The sequence below is a fragment of the Caretta caretta genome, chromosome 6, assembly GCF_965140235.1.
Source record: "Caretta caretta isolate rCarCar2 chromosome 6, rCarCar1.hap1, whole genome shotgun sequence".
NCBI classification, from domain to species: domain Eukaryota; kingdom Metazoa; phylum Chordata; order Testudines; family Cheloniidae; genus Caretta; species Caretta caretta.
This window is the reverse complement of record NC_134211.1, coordinates 1,573,658-1,591,719: the sequence shown is the minus strand read 5'-3', so window position 1 is coordinate 1,591,719 and position 18,062 is coordinate 1,573,658. Positions and strand designations below refer to the sequence as shown.

Sequence of the window (18,062 nt, the reverse complement as noted above, 5' to 3'; positions counted from 1 at the left end):
ATTTTGAGAGCAGGTCGGACACACACCGGTCAGGGCTGATCTAGGTTTCCTTGGCCCTGCCTCAGTGCCGAAGATGGGACTTGGTGCCCTCTCCAAGTCCCTTCCAGCACCATATTTCTCGGATTCTCTTGGAGACACTAAACAGCTTGGTCTCCCACGCCAACGTTTTCACTCCAGCCCCCGGTTCCTTTCTGTGGTTCTTCTCTGCACCCGATTCCCCTCCAAGCCCCAGTTCACGGCAAAGTCCCGCCCCTGGACTGTAGCCCCATCCGGTGACACACCCATGCCCGGGCAGGTATATTACTCCTGCGCCGACTGTCCCCGTGGGAGTTCACCAAGGACAGAAGCCTGGAGCTCGCTGGCATCATGGGTGTTGCGGGATGTTTGGGCCAGGATCAGTTTTCGAGCTGGGGCCCAGGGCAAATGTTGGGTTCCAGAACCGTCCCCACTGAGCGCAATGGACGGCCGTCGGCCCGGCCTGGCAAAATGTTCTGTTCTGAGCCACTCCTGTGTCCACCCCGGCCCAGCCGAAAACCTGGAGAGACAGCAAGGCCCCAGGAGCCCAGGAAAGTCTCCCAACAGGGGGGCCTGCCCGGCTCAGCTGAAGAGAACAGCCCCCCCGTCTAAGGGCCAGGTGCTCAGGAGAGGGTGGAAATGAAGTGAAACCCAACGGCATGAGGTGCCTGCTTCCACGGAGACAGCGGATCCGTGAGCTTTGTGTGTTGACCAGCCCCAGAAGTCAAGGAAGTACCACGGTGGGGTCGGCGTATCCCCCAGCCCGCCCTGGGAAACAACCCACAGCAACGCGGCTCCTGGCGTGTGTCCCGGCCTGGACCGAGCCCTGTGATGCCAGCGCTGAAGTGGCAAAAGCACAGGGCCGGTGTGGACGCGGGTATCCACAGCATCATGCTCGTGTCATCAGCAAGTCCACGGGCCCTTCCTCTAGGAAACGCAGCCGGCGAGCAGAGACTGGAAGAAACTGGGTTTGTTTCGTCTGGAGAAGAGCCGCCCGAGGGGGACACATGAGAACAGTCGTCAAGTATGTAAAAGATTGTTTATAAAGAGGAGGGTGAGCGATTGTTTTCCTTCGTGGCTGCGGGCAGGACCAGAAGATACGGGCTTAAACTGCAGCAAGGGAGAGGTAGGTTAGACATTAGTTGGATCGAAAGCAGCCCCGACGCACTGGTGTAGCCCTCTGCCCTGCGGCAGGGCTGTGTCCACCCAGCTTAATCTTCTATTCTCTGGCCCTTTGGAAAATTGGGGTACAGGGGAGGGGTAATTATCATTTGGGGTTGATCTGAAATGAACCCCCCCCCCCCGAAAAAGTCCCAAAAGTCCAGGAGGGAAATTGTTTCTGTTCAAATGAAACTTTTCTTTTCAAGAAAAGTTCACTCAGAAAAAAAATCAAACCATTTCAAGCTTTGGGAGGATTTCCCCCCCACCCCCCGCCTCTCCCCGATCAAAAGAATTTCACACTAAGCCCTGAAAGGTTTCAGTCAAGCCAAATCTACATTCATCAGCCTTCAAACTTTCACTCAGTGCTACCCTGAAGCTCAGTGAGGAAGGAGGTCTCTGCTACCATCTACTGGTGAAGCGGAGGAAGGGCTGGCATGGACCAGACCTCATTTGCATCTTGGTTACCCCCAGCATTCCAGAGTGACTGTTTTGGTCATTTTGGTTAAAATTCATTGAAGTTTTGAGGCATGGGAAATGAAATTGTGGTTATTCCTATTGCGGGATGAAAGGGCAACAGGGCTGTGCTTTATATGCCCTGAGTGAGGGAGCTGACCCTAAGCGTCATTTCAGTCTCAGAGCAGTGGAGGTTGACCACAGCCCAGAGAGATGAAGACTGTAGTTTTTTTGTTTTGTTTTGTTATGGATAAGGTCTTGGAGATGGACCTCCTGAGAACATTCCCAGATGAGGAAATTCCACTATCCCAACCTGTGAGTGGGGGGGCAACAAAGTGGGGAACTGGTGCGTTGAAAGACCCTGGGGTGGTGGGTGTCTTACATCACACAGTTTGTTAGGGAAATTGAGGGGTAGGACTGTTCCTCAAAATCTAGTGGAGTAGGGTGTTTCATTTACTCGTTACACGTATACATTGTGGACTGCTCATTGCTATGTATGCCCAAATTAATGCTGCATCCTTTCCCCCCTTAGTCCTTGTTTCAGACCCGGGCTCAGCACTTGCCGCAGGGGAAGCGGTTCCTAGAAATCACACTCAGGGAAGATTTTTAGGATTCTCCCAGGTTTCTGGGTGGGGCCTCATTCCAGTGGGTGTGTTAATTTCAAGAGGAACCGCCTACATATTCAAACCCCGCCCTTTGCACTGCCATGAACCCCCAGCAGGATTCCAGTGTCACCTCACCACAGTCGAATCTTCCCCGTCCCCGTCGGAAAGCTGGGGATTGAGAGATGACAGACTGGGCAGGCGACGGGAACAGAGCTGTACTAGAGATACTGAAAAAACCAGGTTCCAGGGTAAATGTCACGATCCTAAAACTGCTGGTGATTTCGGTGTTGACCCGAGGGAGAATTTCAGTCGGGTAGATGAAGACGTTTGGTGTTAGAAATGTGATGTTTGCCTTCCAAGGCAGCGTTTTGGTCATTTTGGTTCCAATTCAAGACAGGCAGAGCCCCGATGCATTAATATTTTGGGGGGGCACTGACGGGGCGCGTTCCTGCTGACGTGCTTCAGACTTTGCCTGAGACAGAATCTGGCAACCAAGATTTGCTGGTAGCTACAGAGCACATCACAAAATGGCCTGAGGCTTCCCCAAGGAAATCCAGAGGCTGTGACAGCAGCCGGGCTCCCAGGGAACGAATCCTTCACCACATTTGGGCTCCAGGGTGAGTTACTCACAGATTAAAGGAAACAAGTTGAATCCAATGTTTTTTGACGGGTTGGGGAGAGTCTAGGCATCCACAAAACCCGGCCACCCCAGCACACCCCCAATCGGATGGGGTGGCTGAAAGGATCAAAAGCACTTCTGGGGGGGTCCGCTGGCTCCCTTTTGCAGGACAGCACCGCAGGGACTGGGACCAGTATAGTCCATTCCTTTTGATGGTTTATAGTACAGCAGCCAATGAGAGCACGAAGCATGCCCCAGCCTCTCTCATTCTGGGGCAGGAGCAAACCTCTTGGAGGGAGATCCCAGGGAGGAAAACAGGGGCTATGGAGTAACCCCACAATCCAACACTGAGAAAGTTCACACCGTTGCTGGAGAAAACAGGAGGAAAGCCTGAGATACAATGAAAAGGCTGCAGGAGCATCATGTGTAAGACAGGGGAGGTAATTTGTGACAGGTTCCCCCAGGGGTGCCACCTGAAACTGGGGTACCACTGACCCACCAGCCTGGGCTCCCTCTCCCACACTGCTGCTGTGACAAGCTGCAGACGGCTCCTGGTCCTACACTTCCATCAGCATTCACACAGGCAGGGACACACCCAGCTGCAGTTACATGGGGGCTCTGGCCAGCCTCTGCATGAGCCAACAACAGATAATCCCCAGCTCACACCCCCCTGCTGGAGTATAAACCCAGAATTCTACCCTCTCACACTGCACAGGGATCTGGACAAAGTAAACTCATTCATATGTTCGCTCTCCCCTCGATGTGATGCTGAGATGTTCCCCAGACACTTCACTGAAGGGCACACTGGTTTAGGCCAACAAAGCCTAAAATCCTCGCAAGACTGGATATGAATGAGCAATTTCTCACCCTGGCTGATGATACAAGCAGTTTACCGAGTTTGGCTAAGAAATCCTTTTAGCCTGGGACCAGCACTTCCCCCAATTCAGTCTTTCTTCCTCAGGTGGTTCCAGGAGGGTCTTTGTGTGGGGAGTGAGGCCACTTGATGATGTACCAGCCAAAGATTCTCTATGGTTCCGGCTTAAGTTGCTGATTGAAAGAAAAGATGACCCAGTCTGCTTTCTCGCCATTTTATTACAAGTAAAACAACCCACCACAAATACAAAGTCAAGAAAACAGATCACTGAGACCAAGCCGGTACAAACTCTACCCAACTGACTCAGCCATTCTCCAGTTGAGGTGAAAATAAGATCAAGTAGCCAAATTAGCAGCAGCGGTATTAGAATCAAGTCATCAACGCAGTCAAATCAACAAAGACAAGAGTGGGATGGGGTGCAAAAATGGGGAATGTCACGTGGGGTGTGTTAATGGGAAGGTCATATGTCAGACTCAGGAGGCAACTGTCCCCTTCTACTCAGCACTGGTGAAGCTTCCGCTGGCATCCTATCTCCAGTTTTCATCACCGCATTTTAAGACAGATGGACAAATTGAAGAGAGTCCAGAGGAGCGTGACCAACACGATCAGCGGTTTAAGAAGACAGGGCCTATGAGGAATGGTTGAAAGAACCTGGCATGTTTAGGGAAGAGAAGGCTGGGGAGGGATCTGAGAACAGTCGCCCTATATGTCAAAGATTGTTCTAAAGAGGAAGCTGATCAATTGTTCCCCACGTCCTCCAAGGCGAGGAAAAGAACGACACACTTAGTGTGCAGCAAAGGAATCGTGGATTGGACGTCATAAAAAATGTGTAGATCTAAGGCAGGGGTCTAAAACTCAATTTACCGAGTGCCAGTCCTCAAATCCTCCTAGGGGGCCAATAATGTCACTCATGCAACCCAAACCCTGCCCGCCAAAACTCCGCCCCCCCACCTGCCTAAGGCTTTGGATGGGGGAGGAGCTCTGGGGTATGGGACTGGGGGGCAGGCTCCGGGAGTGAGTTTGGGTGCAGAAGGGGTGAGAGGTTGGGAGCTGGGAGGGAGTTTGAGTGGGGGAGGTAGTCTGGCATGCGGGCTCTGGGATGGGGTTTGGGTGACAGGTGCAGGCTCTGGGCAGGGGAGGAGGTGTGAATGGCTGGGCTGAGGAGAGCCTACTGGCTGGACTGAGGAGGTGGGGACAGCTGAGCTCGGGGAAGCAGGGGAGGGAGGGGGCAGAAAAGCAGGAACTGAGTTGTCAGGGTTTCTTCAACTTTCTACTCCTGGGGGAATTTGTGTGGGTGTCTGGACTGTTACAGAAATACTTGCCGACAGGTATTTTGAAATAAATTACCAAAATAAATGAAACTGGTGTGATTATAGAAGGTTATTTTGACAAATAAAATGTGCAGAAATTTAAACTCTGCGCAGGATTTTAAATTTTTTTGGCGCAGAATTCCCCCAAGAGCAGTTTAAAGTCCTTCCGTTAAACAGAAGTTGTATCTTCCCGGAAGCGAATTACAGCTGATAGTTTCTGTGGAGACTTGTCCCAAAACTAGGAACTCACCATGCAAGGTTCGAAGAGTCAGAACTTCACAGTTATTTAGATCCGGGAGATTACTCTCTAGCACTCCCCATGACAGTCATTTACAGGTGCTCACAGACTCACGCACGCACTCATCCGTACATTGACACCCTAACACAGTACCCCAAATATCTTTCCTCCTGTTGGGCACAAAGGAAATTGCTTAAATGCCTCCATTGCTCTGAGACTGTCCTGCACCCAAGACCTGTTGACCGGCCACCTTCCAGCAGAAACCTAACTTCTCCCATTGGACACTTTGCAGACCACAGTCTCAAGTGACTTCTGCTTTCTCTTCTTAGGTACCAAGAGGTGCAGCCTTTGAAAACCTGCAGCCCTGATATTAGCTTTCCAAGGAGTTCTTAGGAAGATAGGACTCAAAGAGCAGGTTAAGGGGTGACTGGGTCCCAGTCCATAAGTACCCACCTGGGGAACAAATATTTCATAATGGGTCCTTCAGTCTAGCACAGAAAGGTCTAACATGCTCCAATGGCTGGACGTTGAAGCTCAACAAAATTCAGTCTGGAAGTAAGGCAGAAACTTTAAACAGTCAGTACAATTGGAATAATTTACCAAGGGTCGTGGCAGATTCGCCATCATTGTCCATTTTTAAATAGAGATGGGAAGTTTCTCTAACAGATCACTCCAGTTCAAGCAGGGATTAATTCAGTGCAGGGTCATGGCCCCTGTTATCCAGGCCTTGGAATCTGTGATGGGAAGGGGCGCTCCCGGCTCACCAAGGCAAAGCCATGATGGAGCTGACCCCGTACCTCACGCTAGAGCGGCCTACGGGATCGTAGGCGCCAGCTGAGGCTGGCCTGGGCATGGAACAGCTGGAGAGTACCCCTAGCCCGAGCCCTCATTGGTTGGAAATCCTCAAGCCCAACTCCTGGCTTTTCACCAGCGCCGAAGGGTGGGAGCTGAGCCTTCCTGTGGAGTTGGTCAGATGGTGTCCCCTGCTCGGCGTGCGTTCATGGGTGTTGAACAGAAAATCCTTTAGCTTTGGATGTTTTTATAGCCCTCCCGCAGAATACATAACGATGCCTGTTTCTTGGATAGCGCTTTCTCTCAGTGGAGCTCAAACCCCTCACCATCTTTCAATGCATTATTATCCTCAGTATACAGATGGGAAACTGAGGCACAGAGAAACTAAGTGACTTGGCCAAAGTCACAGAGGAAGCCCATGATAGAGCAGGAAACCCAATCCACGTCTTTCTGTGTCCGCTCCCCTGGACCTGTCTTCCCGCTCATAGGAGTGGCTGGATATCTATCCTCTAGGACCAGACAACACGGCTGCCCCTGTAGGAACTAAGCCAGGTGCCCATGGTCACCCCCAGCGGGTGATCTCGGGACAGGACCATCGGCAGGGCGTTTCCAAGTGCTTTGTGTTGCAGCCGGAGTGGCCCTGCAACGTTGGAGGAAGGCAGAGCGAGAACCGAGGGCTGCAAGTTAAAGCGAGAAACTCCAGTTGGAAACGAGGCACCCGATTTCTCACAGCGCGGGTGATTCACCAGCAGGAAAGCGGTGGGGGTCTCCGTCTTTTCCGGATTCCGAGCCGGACTGGCCGCCTTTCTGGGAAATGATTTAGTGCAAAGGAGATATTGGGCCCAAGGCAGGGGGAAGTGGGTGGCATTCTCCAGCCTGGGTGGCACAGCAGATCAGACGAGAGGATCTAAACGTCCCTTCTTAGAATCTGGGGGCAACGGCTCCCTGCTCTGGGGTGGCTTGTGGGGGACGTGTCCAGGCCACGCTGCTGTCCTGTCACCCCATTCGTCAGCCCCAGATTGTGGGGGGGCACCGATCAGATCAGGGGTTTCTCGTCGGATAGATCCTCAGTGCCGTCCTCCTCCTCCCTCCCGCCGCCAGGAGCCTTGGCCCTCTGCCTATCCTTCTGGGCGATGTTCCCACCAACTCCCCCGCCCACGCCCCCGCCCACGACAACCCCGGCCACGGCGCCCGCCCCAACCCCAATGGCCACCACCTCGGCCAGGGCGAGCACCCCAGCCGCCTCCGCAGCGATGACAGCGGCGGCAATCCCGGCACCGGCAGCGCCCCCCACCGGTCCCAGGACCAGCACCCCCGCGCCCACGCCCGCCAAAATGGCGAATTTCTTGAAGCGCTTCCCGTAGCTCTCCAGGAAGGTCTCGGCCTCCCCTGTCAGCTCCTCCTCCAGCTCCGTCAGCTGGGCCTCTTTCTCCGGCGCCGGCTCCCGCATGTCCGTCCGGCATCGCCAGAGCAACTGCCCGCGCCGCTCCGCGAACAGCTCCGCCATCTTGCTCGGCCGCACCTTCAGGCAGGCGACCATGTTCCGGGAGTCGCCGTCCTGCGCCCGCCGGGAGAGGAGACGGACAAGAGCATTAGAAGGGGCAAGCGCTGCATGGACCCCACCCTCCCAACTGAGATGGGAGCTCCCCTTCGTGCCGGGTACAGCACAAACCAGGACTGAGATGGGGGGGCCCCCTCATGCTGGACCGAGATGGGGGCCCTCCCCTCGCGCGGCACACAAACTCAGTGAGAGGCCATCTCTGCCCCAAAAAGCTCACAAGCTAAAACACCCAAGGGCAAGATCATTCTCCCACTTTGATAGATGGGGAAACCGAGGCCCAGAGAGTCTCCATGATGAGCCCAGGGGAGTCAGCGACAGCACCATAAACAAAAGCCAGGAGTTCCGACTCCTGGTCCAGCCCATTAGGCACCTGGCCCATGACGCCTCCACCACTGCAGCTGCCCACAGGGCAAACTTATTCCCTCCCCCACTCCCAACCCCAGTGCAGGAGTTTGAGCCTCCCATCTCTACAGTCATCCTGGGAGCTGGAGATACGAGGTCCTGTCTCCTACCCCAAAGCCCACAGCCAGTGGGGTTGGCCAGGACAGTTCCCTGGGGTTCCCCTGGCTGGGGAACAGGGGCCCCTGCCGCACAGACTCACCTTCTCCCTCAAAAACACAGCGTGGTCTGCGCTGGCCCTGTCCAGGACTCTCTGGTTGTGGAAGGTGATGGCCATCTGCACAGGGAGGACAAGGCCGGGGTGAGCCGCAGTTTATGGGGCCCTGTCTCCACCTAGCAACTGCAGCAACCTCATGTAACAGAGCGATGCCACTAGCCAGTGTGAAACTACAACTCCCATGAGCCACCATGGCAGCTCAGCCTGAAGCCAGGCACCCAAACTACAAGCCCCATGATACATCATCCCCTCCTCTATGGTGCATCATGGGAGCTGCAGTCCGACCAGAGAGCTGATTTATGGGGAGAAAAGGGAGCATGCAGAGCCAAACTATAATTCCCATGAGACACCACATCAAGTATTTCAGCTTTTCATATTTCGCCAGAAACTCAAATTTCTCTGCGGGGGGAAAAAACCAAACATTTTCCAACAAATGTCAACACACTCCTGAGATGAAGCCACCTCTGGGGAGGAGCATATGGCAACAGCCACACACAACTCTGCATAGGGATGGGCTCACCCAGTGCTGAGATGCAGCCACTTCTGGGGTTGGGGCAGAATCATACACTATCAGGGTTGGAAGGGACCTCAGGAGGTCATCTAGTCCAACCCCCTGCTCAAAGCAGGACCAATCCCCAACTAAATCATCCCAGACAGGGCTTTGTCAAGCTGGGCCTTAAAAACTTCTAAGGAAGGAGATTCCACCACCTCCCTAGGTAACACATTCCAGTGTTTCACCACCCTCCTAGATAAAAACTTTTCCCAATATCCAACCTAAACCTCCCCAACTGCAACTTGAGACCATTACTCCTTGTTCTGTCATCAGCTACCACTGAGAACAGCCGAGCTCCATCCTCTTTGGAACCGCCTATCAGGTAGCTGAAAGCAGCTATGAAATCCCCCCTCATTCTTCTCCTCCGCAGGTTAAACAATCCCAGTTCCCTCAGCCTCTCCTCATACGTCATGTGCTCCAGCCCCCTAATCATTTATGTTGCCCTCTGCTGGACGTTTTCCAATTTTTCCACATCCTTCTTGTAGTGTGGGGCCCAAAACTGGACACAGTACTCCAGATGAGGCCTCACCAATGTCGAATAGAGTGGAACAATCACGTCCCTCGATCTGCTGGCAATGCCCCTACTTATACAGCCCAAAATGCCATTGGCCTTCTTGGCAACAAGGGCACACTGTTGACTCATATCCAGCTTCTCGTCCACTGTCACCCCTAGGTCCTTTTCTGCAGAACTGCTGCCTAGCCATTCGGTCCCTAGTCTGTAGCGGTGCATTGGATTCTTCCATCCTAAGTGCAGGACTCTGCACTTGCCCTTGTTGAACCGCACCAGATTTCTTTTGGCCCAATCCTCTAATTTTCCTAGAGCCCTCTGGATACTATCCCTACCCTCCAGTGTATCTACCACTCCTCCCAGTTTAGTGTCATCTGCAAACTTGCTGAGGGTGCAATCCATCCCATCGTCCAGATCATTAATGAAGATATTGAATAAAATCAGCCCCAGACCGACCCTTGGGGCACTCCACTTGATACCGGCTGACAATTAGACATGGAGCCATGGATCACTACCCGTTGGGCCCAACAATCTAGCCAGCTTTCTATCCACCTTATAGTCCATTCATCCAGCCCATACTTCTTTAACTTGCTGGCAAGAACACTGTGGGAGGGGAAGGAGCAGCTGGGGAATAGCCTCACAGCAACACGACACGGGGATGGCTTGCCCGACATGAGATGCAGCCACCTTTTGGGCAAGGCAGCAGTAATAAGACAAAAGTAGGCTACAGTTTTGCATCAGAAGTGAATTCAGGAGGAGGGACACACCCCTTGATCAGGTCAGAGAAGGTACCTGAGTGGGAGAGGAGAAGCCGAAGCAACGTTTCTTCATCAGATCAGAGAATTCCTGCAAAGAAAGCACAAGAAATCACAATACAGACTCCACAGGGCTTAGAAAAGTGGGAACATGGGGATGGCTCGCCCGGCACTGAGATGCAGCCACCTCTGGGGCAGGGCAGCTTGGGAACAGCCATAAGACAACGGTGGGAATCAGTTTGGCGGGGGAAATGAAGAACTTCCCTGGATGATTTAGAAAGGCTCGGTAGAATCATCCAAGCTGGGATTCTGCTAGGCTATAAATACAACCCTCATTCTTAATTAAGAAAAAGTTCAGCAAAAAGGGCGAAGCCCCCACCCCGCTCCCCGCAACACAGCGCCCCCTAGTGCCACCATGGGGTATTGGGACCAGCGCTGACTGCCAGGGGAGAGCGCCCCCTACTGAGACCCTATGCCCAGCTGGCCAATCCACACCTTTATCTTGGCAGCGAGCTGTGACCCGGTCACCAGCACCCCGTGCCGGTCCCTCCAGATGTTGTGACCGGCTGAGGCCACCAAGCCGGTGACGTAGTCCCTCAGGCTCTCCCGGAAATCCTCATCCATGTCTGCGAAGGGGAGGGACATGGCAATGAACCGAAAGCCAGAGCATCCCCCCACGGCCCATTCCCCGGCAGAGACGGAGACGCCCCGTCGTGCAGGCTCAGAGCTGCTGTCCCGAGTCCGTTACCTCTCATGCATCCCTGGCTTCCAGTCATGATTCCCTTGCCAGGGAAGGGCATCAGGTAACAGCGGGTTTTGCTTCTGTTCAGAGCTTCCAGGGCCTTGGGGTGTTTGCAAGGGGACCTCACGGCCAGCATCTGCCAGAGCCGGGGGAATCAGCAAAGTGAGATATCAATGAAGGGAAATACTCCAGGACCCATTCCCTGCTCCCCTGAGCCAGCCAGGCCCTTGCCCTGGGCCCAGATCAGAGCCAGCACCCCCCAGAGAGCAAAGGCGCCATGTCAAGCCCCACACTCACCTGTCGGACGTCTCTCAGATGCTCCTTCCCACCGTCCGTTCCAAAGACCAAGGAGCTGCTCCAATCCCGCACCAGCAGGTCTAGGTGCTGCAGGGGAGACAGGACAATCTCAGGAGGGGAAGGCTGAACCCCTCGGGTGTGGGGCAGGGAGTGGCTGGGGCAGGAGCAACCCATGCAGTGGGGCAAGGGGATTGCATGGGGCAGGGTGCGGGAATGGGGGGGAAAGTCGTCTCACCTGAATGGACTCCAGCCCGTATTCCTTTCCCACCTCTTCGGCCACGTGCAGAAACATCTGCAGAGCAGAGAGAGCAGGGGACTGAGATCTCTGGGGCAGGGAGGCAGCGTGTGCCCTGGTGGCAGGTGGGGGTGGAAATCCTACCAACAAACACCCCCCTGCCACCCACCCACCCACCCACCCATAAAGCTGCAGGTCCAGCTTGGTCTGGGTCTGTTCCCCGGGTCCCAGGGCTTTCCCCCTCTGCTGCAGAGACACCTAGTGGCCAAAGAGCAGAACTGCAAGTCAAGGTTCCCCTACCCCCTGCCCGGGGCTCTGTTTGCCCCCTGTGCCCACCGACGGCAGGAGCAGAATAGATCAAGATGCCAAATATTGAGATGTTCCCAGAGTCCTGGCGAATTCCAGACCCTGGAGCAGCACAGAAGCTGGGCCCTGCTGGATACGGCCCCAGGACTCCTGGGTTCCATCCCCAGCTCTGGGAGGGGAGTGGGGTCTAGTGGTTAAAACAGCAGAAGTGGGGGCTGGAAGCCAGGACTCCTGGCTTCTATCTCTGGCTGTTCCACAGACTCCCCATGTGACCTCAGGCAAGTCATTGATTCTCTCTGGGCCTCAGTTTCCCCAGCTGCAGAATGGGCAGAGTACCCCGTTGGGGCTCTAGGAGAATGGCACCACGTCCTGCCCTCCTCCCCCTTCACCTCCAGATATTCTAGATCGGGGTCCTTTAGCTGGCTGGAAACATTCAGGATCTGCAAGTCATCAGAGAGGACAGGGTTAGAGACAGAAACCAGCACGACCCTCTCCCCGCAGCACAGCGCCCCCTAGTGCCAACCTGGGGCATCGGGGCCGGCCCTGCCTGCAATGGGAGAGCGCCCCCTGCTGAGCCCTGCCCCGCTCCCTGCAGCACAGCGCCCCCTACTGCCTACCTGGTAGGAGCCAAGCAGCATGGAGAGGGCGGAGAGTTTCACGCTGGTCTCCGTGTCTCTGGCGATGTCCATGGAGCCCTCAGTGTCGACCAGCAGCACGGCCACCTGGGGAGCAGGGGGGAGCTATGGGCCAGTGTCTCATGCCAGCTCCCCACTCTGCCCCCCACATGCCCCAGCACCCAGTGAGACCCAGCCCCTGGGGGGCTCTGTGTTCCCTGACTACCAGGTCTCCGAGCCCACCCAAGCTCTGTCTGCTCTGCTTCCCCAAGTAGAGATCTGCTGCAGTCACTCATCCCCCCACCCCATTTCCTCACCCCTCTTCCCACTCACCTGCCCCTCCTCGGAGGGGACCCAGAAGGGCTGACTCCACGCCCACACCCCCTTGGTGACACTGCAGGCACCAACTCGCCACTCGAAGCCCTCCAGGGGCTCCACCTCCCGGCCCATCCAGGATCCATCCTTCAAATCCTCGGGGGGGGGAGAGAAGAACACATAGAGAGTGGCGCAATTAGTGCGGGGGGGGGCAGGGGGACTGTGAGTATTTTATTAGCAGGCAAGTAGCATGGGGACCAGCGCACTGGAAAGATGATGGACAGGCAGACCCAGGCTGAGACAGACACACAGACAAGGGTCTAGACGGTCTAGTGGGTTAGAGCTGTGGGGCTGGGAGCCAGGACTCCTGGGTTCTGTCCCCAGCTCTGGGAGGGAAGTGGGAGCTGGTGGGTTAGAGCAGGGGGGGCTGGGAGCCAGGACTCCTGGGTTCTATCCCCAGCTCTGGAAGGGGAGTGGAGTCTAGTGAGTTAGAGTGGGGGGCCGGGAGCCAGGACTCCGGGGTTATCTCCTTGGTTCTGGGAGGGGATCAGGGCTGCACTCACCAGGCTCCGGAGACGACGCAGCAGGTAGTTCAGCAGGAAGGATTTGCCCCGGCGCTGCTCCCCGATGATGGACACCAGGCAGACGGGGGCATCCCCCACCCCACCCTGCTCCAGGCAGAGGCTCAGGGCCTCCTCGTCCAAGGTCAGGCCCCCTTTCTCATCCACACACAACAATTGCACTGGGCGCCCCGCCTCTGGCCGAGACCCCGGCCCCGGCTGCAGGGACAGAGCAGGATCAGAGCTGGGACCCCACCCCTGAGCTGGTGAGTCCCTTCTCCCCCGGATCAGAGCCCCATTCCCACCCCCTGAACCAGCCAGTCCCACCATGGGCCATATCCAAGCCAGTGCCCCCAAGAGGGGAAAGGCCCCATGTCCCATCCTCTCCCCCCCACTTCCAGCTAGTCCATGTCCGCTCACCGGGGGCCCCCGTCTGGAGTCACACCCTGTTAGCTAGGGGGTTAATTTCTTATCAGCAGGTCTGAGCCCTGAGTGCCCAGCTCCCCCCTTAGCAGCCCAGAGACCTGAGCGGTTGCTAAAAGCACACAGGAATCCCCTTAGCCGGCCTTCCCCCTGACCCCAAGGCACCAGCGTGGAGATAGGGGACACCGTGCTGCAGGGAGCAAACATGCAGCCGTTCCCCCCCCGCCCCGCCCCAGAGGTGGCTGCATCTCTGGACCAGCCTCAGGAGGGCTTCACTCACCTCAGGGCTCGCTGTCCCTGTTCCTGTCAACGTCCCTTCACGTGGCAGGTCTCTGATTTTCTCCACCAGGCTTTTCAGACGTGTGTCTGGGGTCATCTGGTTCCTGGAGCAGGGAGCCCGGCACTCGGGGCACTGGTACCCCCAAGCCGAGACCCCACTCCAGTGAGCCGCGAGGCAGCCCCGGCAGAAGTTGTGGCCACACACGATGGAGACGGGGTCCTCCAAGACGTCCAGGCAGATGGAGCAGGTGACGTCCTCCTGGAGTCGCTCCACCATCCCCTCTGGAGCTGACTTCGAGGAGGGGGGTGGGATCGGCCTGGGAAACGCACAGCAGGGGGCCTGTGAACCAGGACTCCTGGGTTCTATCCCAGCTGGGGGGGCAGGGGGCAGGGGATTGGAGTCGAGTGGGGGGGGCTGTGAGCCAGGATTCATGGGCTCCAGCCCCACCTCTGGAATGGGTTACACCTGAATTGGGTGGGACTGGAGTGCTTACCCTTTATTATTTGCATTTCCCATAATGCAGCGAGTGACAGGCTGGGCTCCGGTTGACCAATCTCCCCTCCTCCTGGGCTGGGACTAAAGCCAAACTCTGTTGGAGAACTGAGACAACAGGACACCAATGCATTAACCCTCTCACACCCCCTGAGCTCAAACAGAAGGGCTGGCAGAGAGGGAAACTGAGGCACAGAGCAGGGCAGGGACACTCCATGTCCAAAGCCCAATTCTTGAGTGCTGAGTTCCCCAGGGCTCTCCTTGTGTACTGGGCACTCCCCCATCCCCACTTGCACCTCAAGAAATGAGCAAACTCTCTTTGGCCAGCACCTCATTCCACTGCACCCAGAACCCAGGGGGTCCAGCTCCCCTCCCCATTCTAACCCACTCCTTCCCTCTAGCGATGGGGAGAGAACCCAGGAGTCCTGGCTCCCTGCTCGAACCCACGAGACCCATTCCCCTCCCAGACCTGGGGAGAGAACCCAGGAGTCTGGGCTCCCAGTCCCCCCTGCACAAAACCACTAGCCCCCACTCCCCTCCCGGAAATGGGGAAAGAACCCAGGAGTCCTGGCTCCCAGCCCCCTCTGCTCTAACCCACTAGACCCCACTCCCGACCCAGAGCTGGGGAGAGAACCCAGGAGTCCGGGCTCCCTGGCATTAAACACCACTCATTTCCGTCTCTGCTGCAGGAGGGAACCGCGCGTCCCCAGCCGTCGCACCTGGGGAGAGCCCGCTGCCATCGGCGCCCCCCTCCCCACCGCAGCGCAAGTGCCCCGGGGGCAGCGGGATTTTCAGCCGCTCGGGACTTTTCAAGCAGCTCTCGGGCGTGGCGGCCGGGCGCGGCTCGCTGCGTGGGGACCCGGGGGGCTGGGCTGGGGGGTTGGGGGCCGGGCCCCAGCCAGAGGCCGGGGGGTGGCCGGGGTTTGCCTTCGGTGCCCCCCAGCTGCCGCTGGTTTGAAACCAGCCACTCCAATCTCAGGGGGGTTCTCTGGGGATGGGGGGGAAATAGACTGGAGGGGGCGATTCTGTCCCCCGGGAACTGTCGCTGGCCCCCCGTTACCTGTCCCACAGCTCGCTCTGCCCGTGTCCAAGATTTAATCCTGGGGAAACGAAACTAAAAGCTCAGCTGGTTTCTATTTCCTCCTGCCCAGCAGCCGGGCTCTGACCCCGAAGCAGATTGGCTCCCAGGGCGGGGGGGGAGCCACAGGGGAGGATATGAACAGCCAATGGTAGGTGGGGCTGGGAGGGGAGCCAGAACTCCTGGGTTCTCTCCTTTGCTTTGGGAAGGAAGTGAAGTCTAGTGATTAGAGCAGGGGCTAATCATAGAATCATAGACTATCAGGGTTGGAAGGGACCTCAGGAGGTCATCTAGCCCAACCCCCTACTCAAAGCAGGACCAATCCCCAATTTTTGCCCCAGATCCCTAAATGGCCCCCTCAAGGATTGAACTCACAACCCTGGGGTTAGCAGGCCAATGCTCAAACCACTGAGCTATCCCTCCCCCCCAGGAGGCCAGGGAGCCAGGAAGCCAGGAGTCCTGGGTTTTATCCCCAGGTCCAGGAGCGGGAGGGGGGGGTGTCTAGTGGTTGGGGTTAGGAGCCAGGACTCCTGGGTTCTCTCCCCAGCTCTGGGAGGGGAATGGGGGCTGGTGGGTTAGAGCAGGAGAGCTGAGAGGCAGGGACTCCTGGGTTCTGTCCCCAGCTCTCGGAGGGTCAGGGGGCTTGTGGGTTGTGGGGAGGACCTGGCAGGGCTCAGTGTGGACATAAAACTCTTCTATGCCCATTCCCTTCCTCCATGTCCGAGGACAAACCCATTCGTGTGCCGGCGAGGGACGGTTGCAGGTCGTGGCTGGGTTCGGCCTGGGGAAGAGAAGGCTGAGCTGGGACGGGAGAACAAGGGTCGCTCTAAAGAGGCCAGCGAGCGGGTGTGCTCCGTGTCCAGCGAAGGGCGGACCAGAAGGAAGCAGCTTAGCTTGCAGCAAGGGGCTGGGTATTAGGAGACACTTTTCGAACTCTCAGGGTAGCTGAGCTCTGGGCCAGACTCCCCAGGGAGGTTGGGGGATCCCCGTCATTGGAGGTTTTTGACAGCAGGTCGGACACACACCGGTCAGGGCTGATCTAGGTTTCCTTGGCCCTGCCTCAGTGCCAGAGATGGGACTTGGTGCCCTCTCCAAGTCCCTTCCAGCCCCACGTTTCTCGGATTCTCTTGGAGACACTAAACAGCTTCGTCTCCCACTGGAAAGTTTTCATTCCAGCCCCCGGTTCCTTTCTGTGGCTCTTCTCTGCACCCGATTCCCCTCCAAGGCCCAGTTCACGGCAAAGTCCCAGGTCCCCAGGGAAAACCCAGGCCTAATGAGCATTTCCCCTGCTTTGGGAGGTGTTTGGCCAACTCCTTGCACCCCACTCCACACACAACACGGCTCCTCCGTTCTCCCCAGCATCCCACCCACACACGCGGCCTGGAGCCCAGGGCCACAACTTGCAGCAAAACTGTTTTATGTTTGATCACCGTCGTGGGGGTGCAGCATCCCCCTTCAGAATCACATGCAGAGGGTGCTGTGGAGCTGTTGAAGGGGCTACCCGGAAACCACCCCCCCCACAGAGACTGCCCACCTCCCAGCGATCCAAGCCCAGCTGCCTGTGGTTTGGATGCCCCAGTCCTGCCCCCTAGAGGCATATTCAGAGCAGCTCCCTCCTCTCCGAGCGATGGGCTCAGGCTCGCTGCAGACTCAGGCCCATGGGCAGTCAGCGGTTGATCTCCACCCCTCTCTCTTCTGCATCTCTTACATCCCACGGGCGGGGGGAGCAATGGAGGGAGCTGGGCAGGGATGCTGTGATAGGAGGTGGAGGAGGCAGGTCCCAGGGACAGTGCTGAAAAGGAGTAGGACGGGACTGACGGGACTGATGGCAGAGGGGCTGGTGCTCCTGGTCGTGGTGACATAGGGGCTGTGGTTGGGTAGTGAGGGGTGCTTTTGCCGCCACCCACAGAGCCCACGTGGCTACCTCCCAGGGTGGGCTGTCCACCAGCAGCCTCCCCCACGTTCGCAGCCCAGTCCAGGAGCCAGGTCCTATCTCAGGGTTACCCTAGAAGGTTCCCCAGCTGCCCCTCCCCGGAAGCAGCTACATCTCAGTGCTGAGAGATTGCGATCAAGCAGGGCCCCCTCACACCTTCCCCTCAACCCCTCAGCATCCATTAACCAGCCCCCTATAGCCCTCGGCACATGGGCCCCAGCATGGCCCCACCCACATGCTTTGGCCCCGCCCCTGGACTGTAGCCCCATCCGGTGACACACCCATGCCCGGGCAGGTATATTACCCCTGCGCCGACTGTCCCCGTGGGAGTTCACCAAGGACGGAAGCCTGGAGCTCGCTGGCATCATGGGTGTTGCGGGATGTTTGGGCCAGGATCAGTTTTCGAGCTGGGGCCCGGAGCAAATGTTGGGTTCCAGAACCGTCCCCACTGAGCGCAATGGACGGCCGTCTTCCCGGCCTGGCAAAATGTTCTGTTTTGAGCGACTCCTGTGCCCACCCCGGCCCAGCCGAAAACCTGGAGAGACAGCAAGGCCCCAGGAGCCCGGGAAAGTCTCCCAACGGGGGGCCTGCCCGGCTCAGCTGAAGAGAACAGCCCCCCCGTCTAAGGGCCAGGTGCTCAGGAGAGGGTGGAAATGAGGTGAAACCCAACGGCATGAGGTGCCTGCTTCCATGGAGACAGCGGATCCGTGAGCTTTGGGGGTTGACC

At 57.0% G+C, this 18,062-nt stretch overlaps 1 protein-coding gene across 1 annotated transcript; it reads right to left on the bottom strand.

Moving 5' to 3' along the window:
- Nucleotides 1–3,925: 3,925 nt before the first annotated feature.
- On the bottom strand, nucleotides 3,926–15,480 carry LOC125629798 (RING finger protein 112-like). The gene is made up of 14 exons (XM_075129157.1): nucleotides 15,385–15,480; nucleotides 14,326–14,432; nucleotides 13,833–14,148; nucleotides 13,133–13,348; nucleotides 12,588–12,725; nucleotides 12,258–12,362; nucleotides 12,030–12,080; nucleotides 11,335–11,391; nucleotides 11,100–11,186; nucleotides 10,809–10,938; nucleotides 10,556–10,686; nucleotides 10,098–10,151; nucleotides 8,230–8,304; nucleotides 3,926–7,625 (listed from the first exon to the last, which is right to left on the bottom strand). Exons 2-14 carry the CDS (start codon nucleotides 14,346–14,348, stop codon nucleotides 7,104–7,106), a joined length of 1,905 nt encoding a protein of 634 aa, XP_074985258.1. The 5' UTR covers nucleotides 14,349–14,432; nucleotides 15,385–15,480; the 3' UTR covers nucleotides 3,926–7,103.
- Between the last annotated feature and the right edge of the window lie 2,582 nt (nucleotides 15,481–18,062).

Excerpts from the sequence above, each read along its gene's own strand:
- LOC125629798 (XM_075129157.1), bottom strand. The coding sequence starts at position 14,348 with ATGGGAAATGCAAATAATAAAGG. Across the intron at positions 12,363-12,587 it reads TCCCCTCCGAGGAGGGGCAG|GTGGCCGTGCTGCTGGTCGA; the intron begins GTGAGTGGGAAG and ends CCTGCTCCCCAG. Across the intron at positions 7,626-8,229 it reads CTGTGTTTTTGAGGGAGAAG|GACGGCGACTCCCGGAACAT; the intron begins GTGAGTCTGTGC and ends CGGCGGGCGCAG.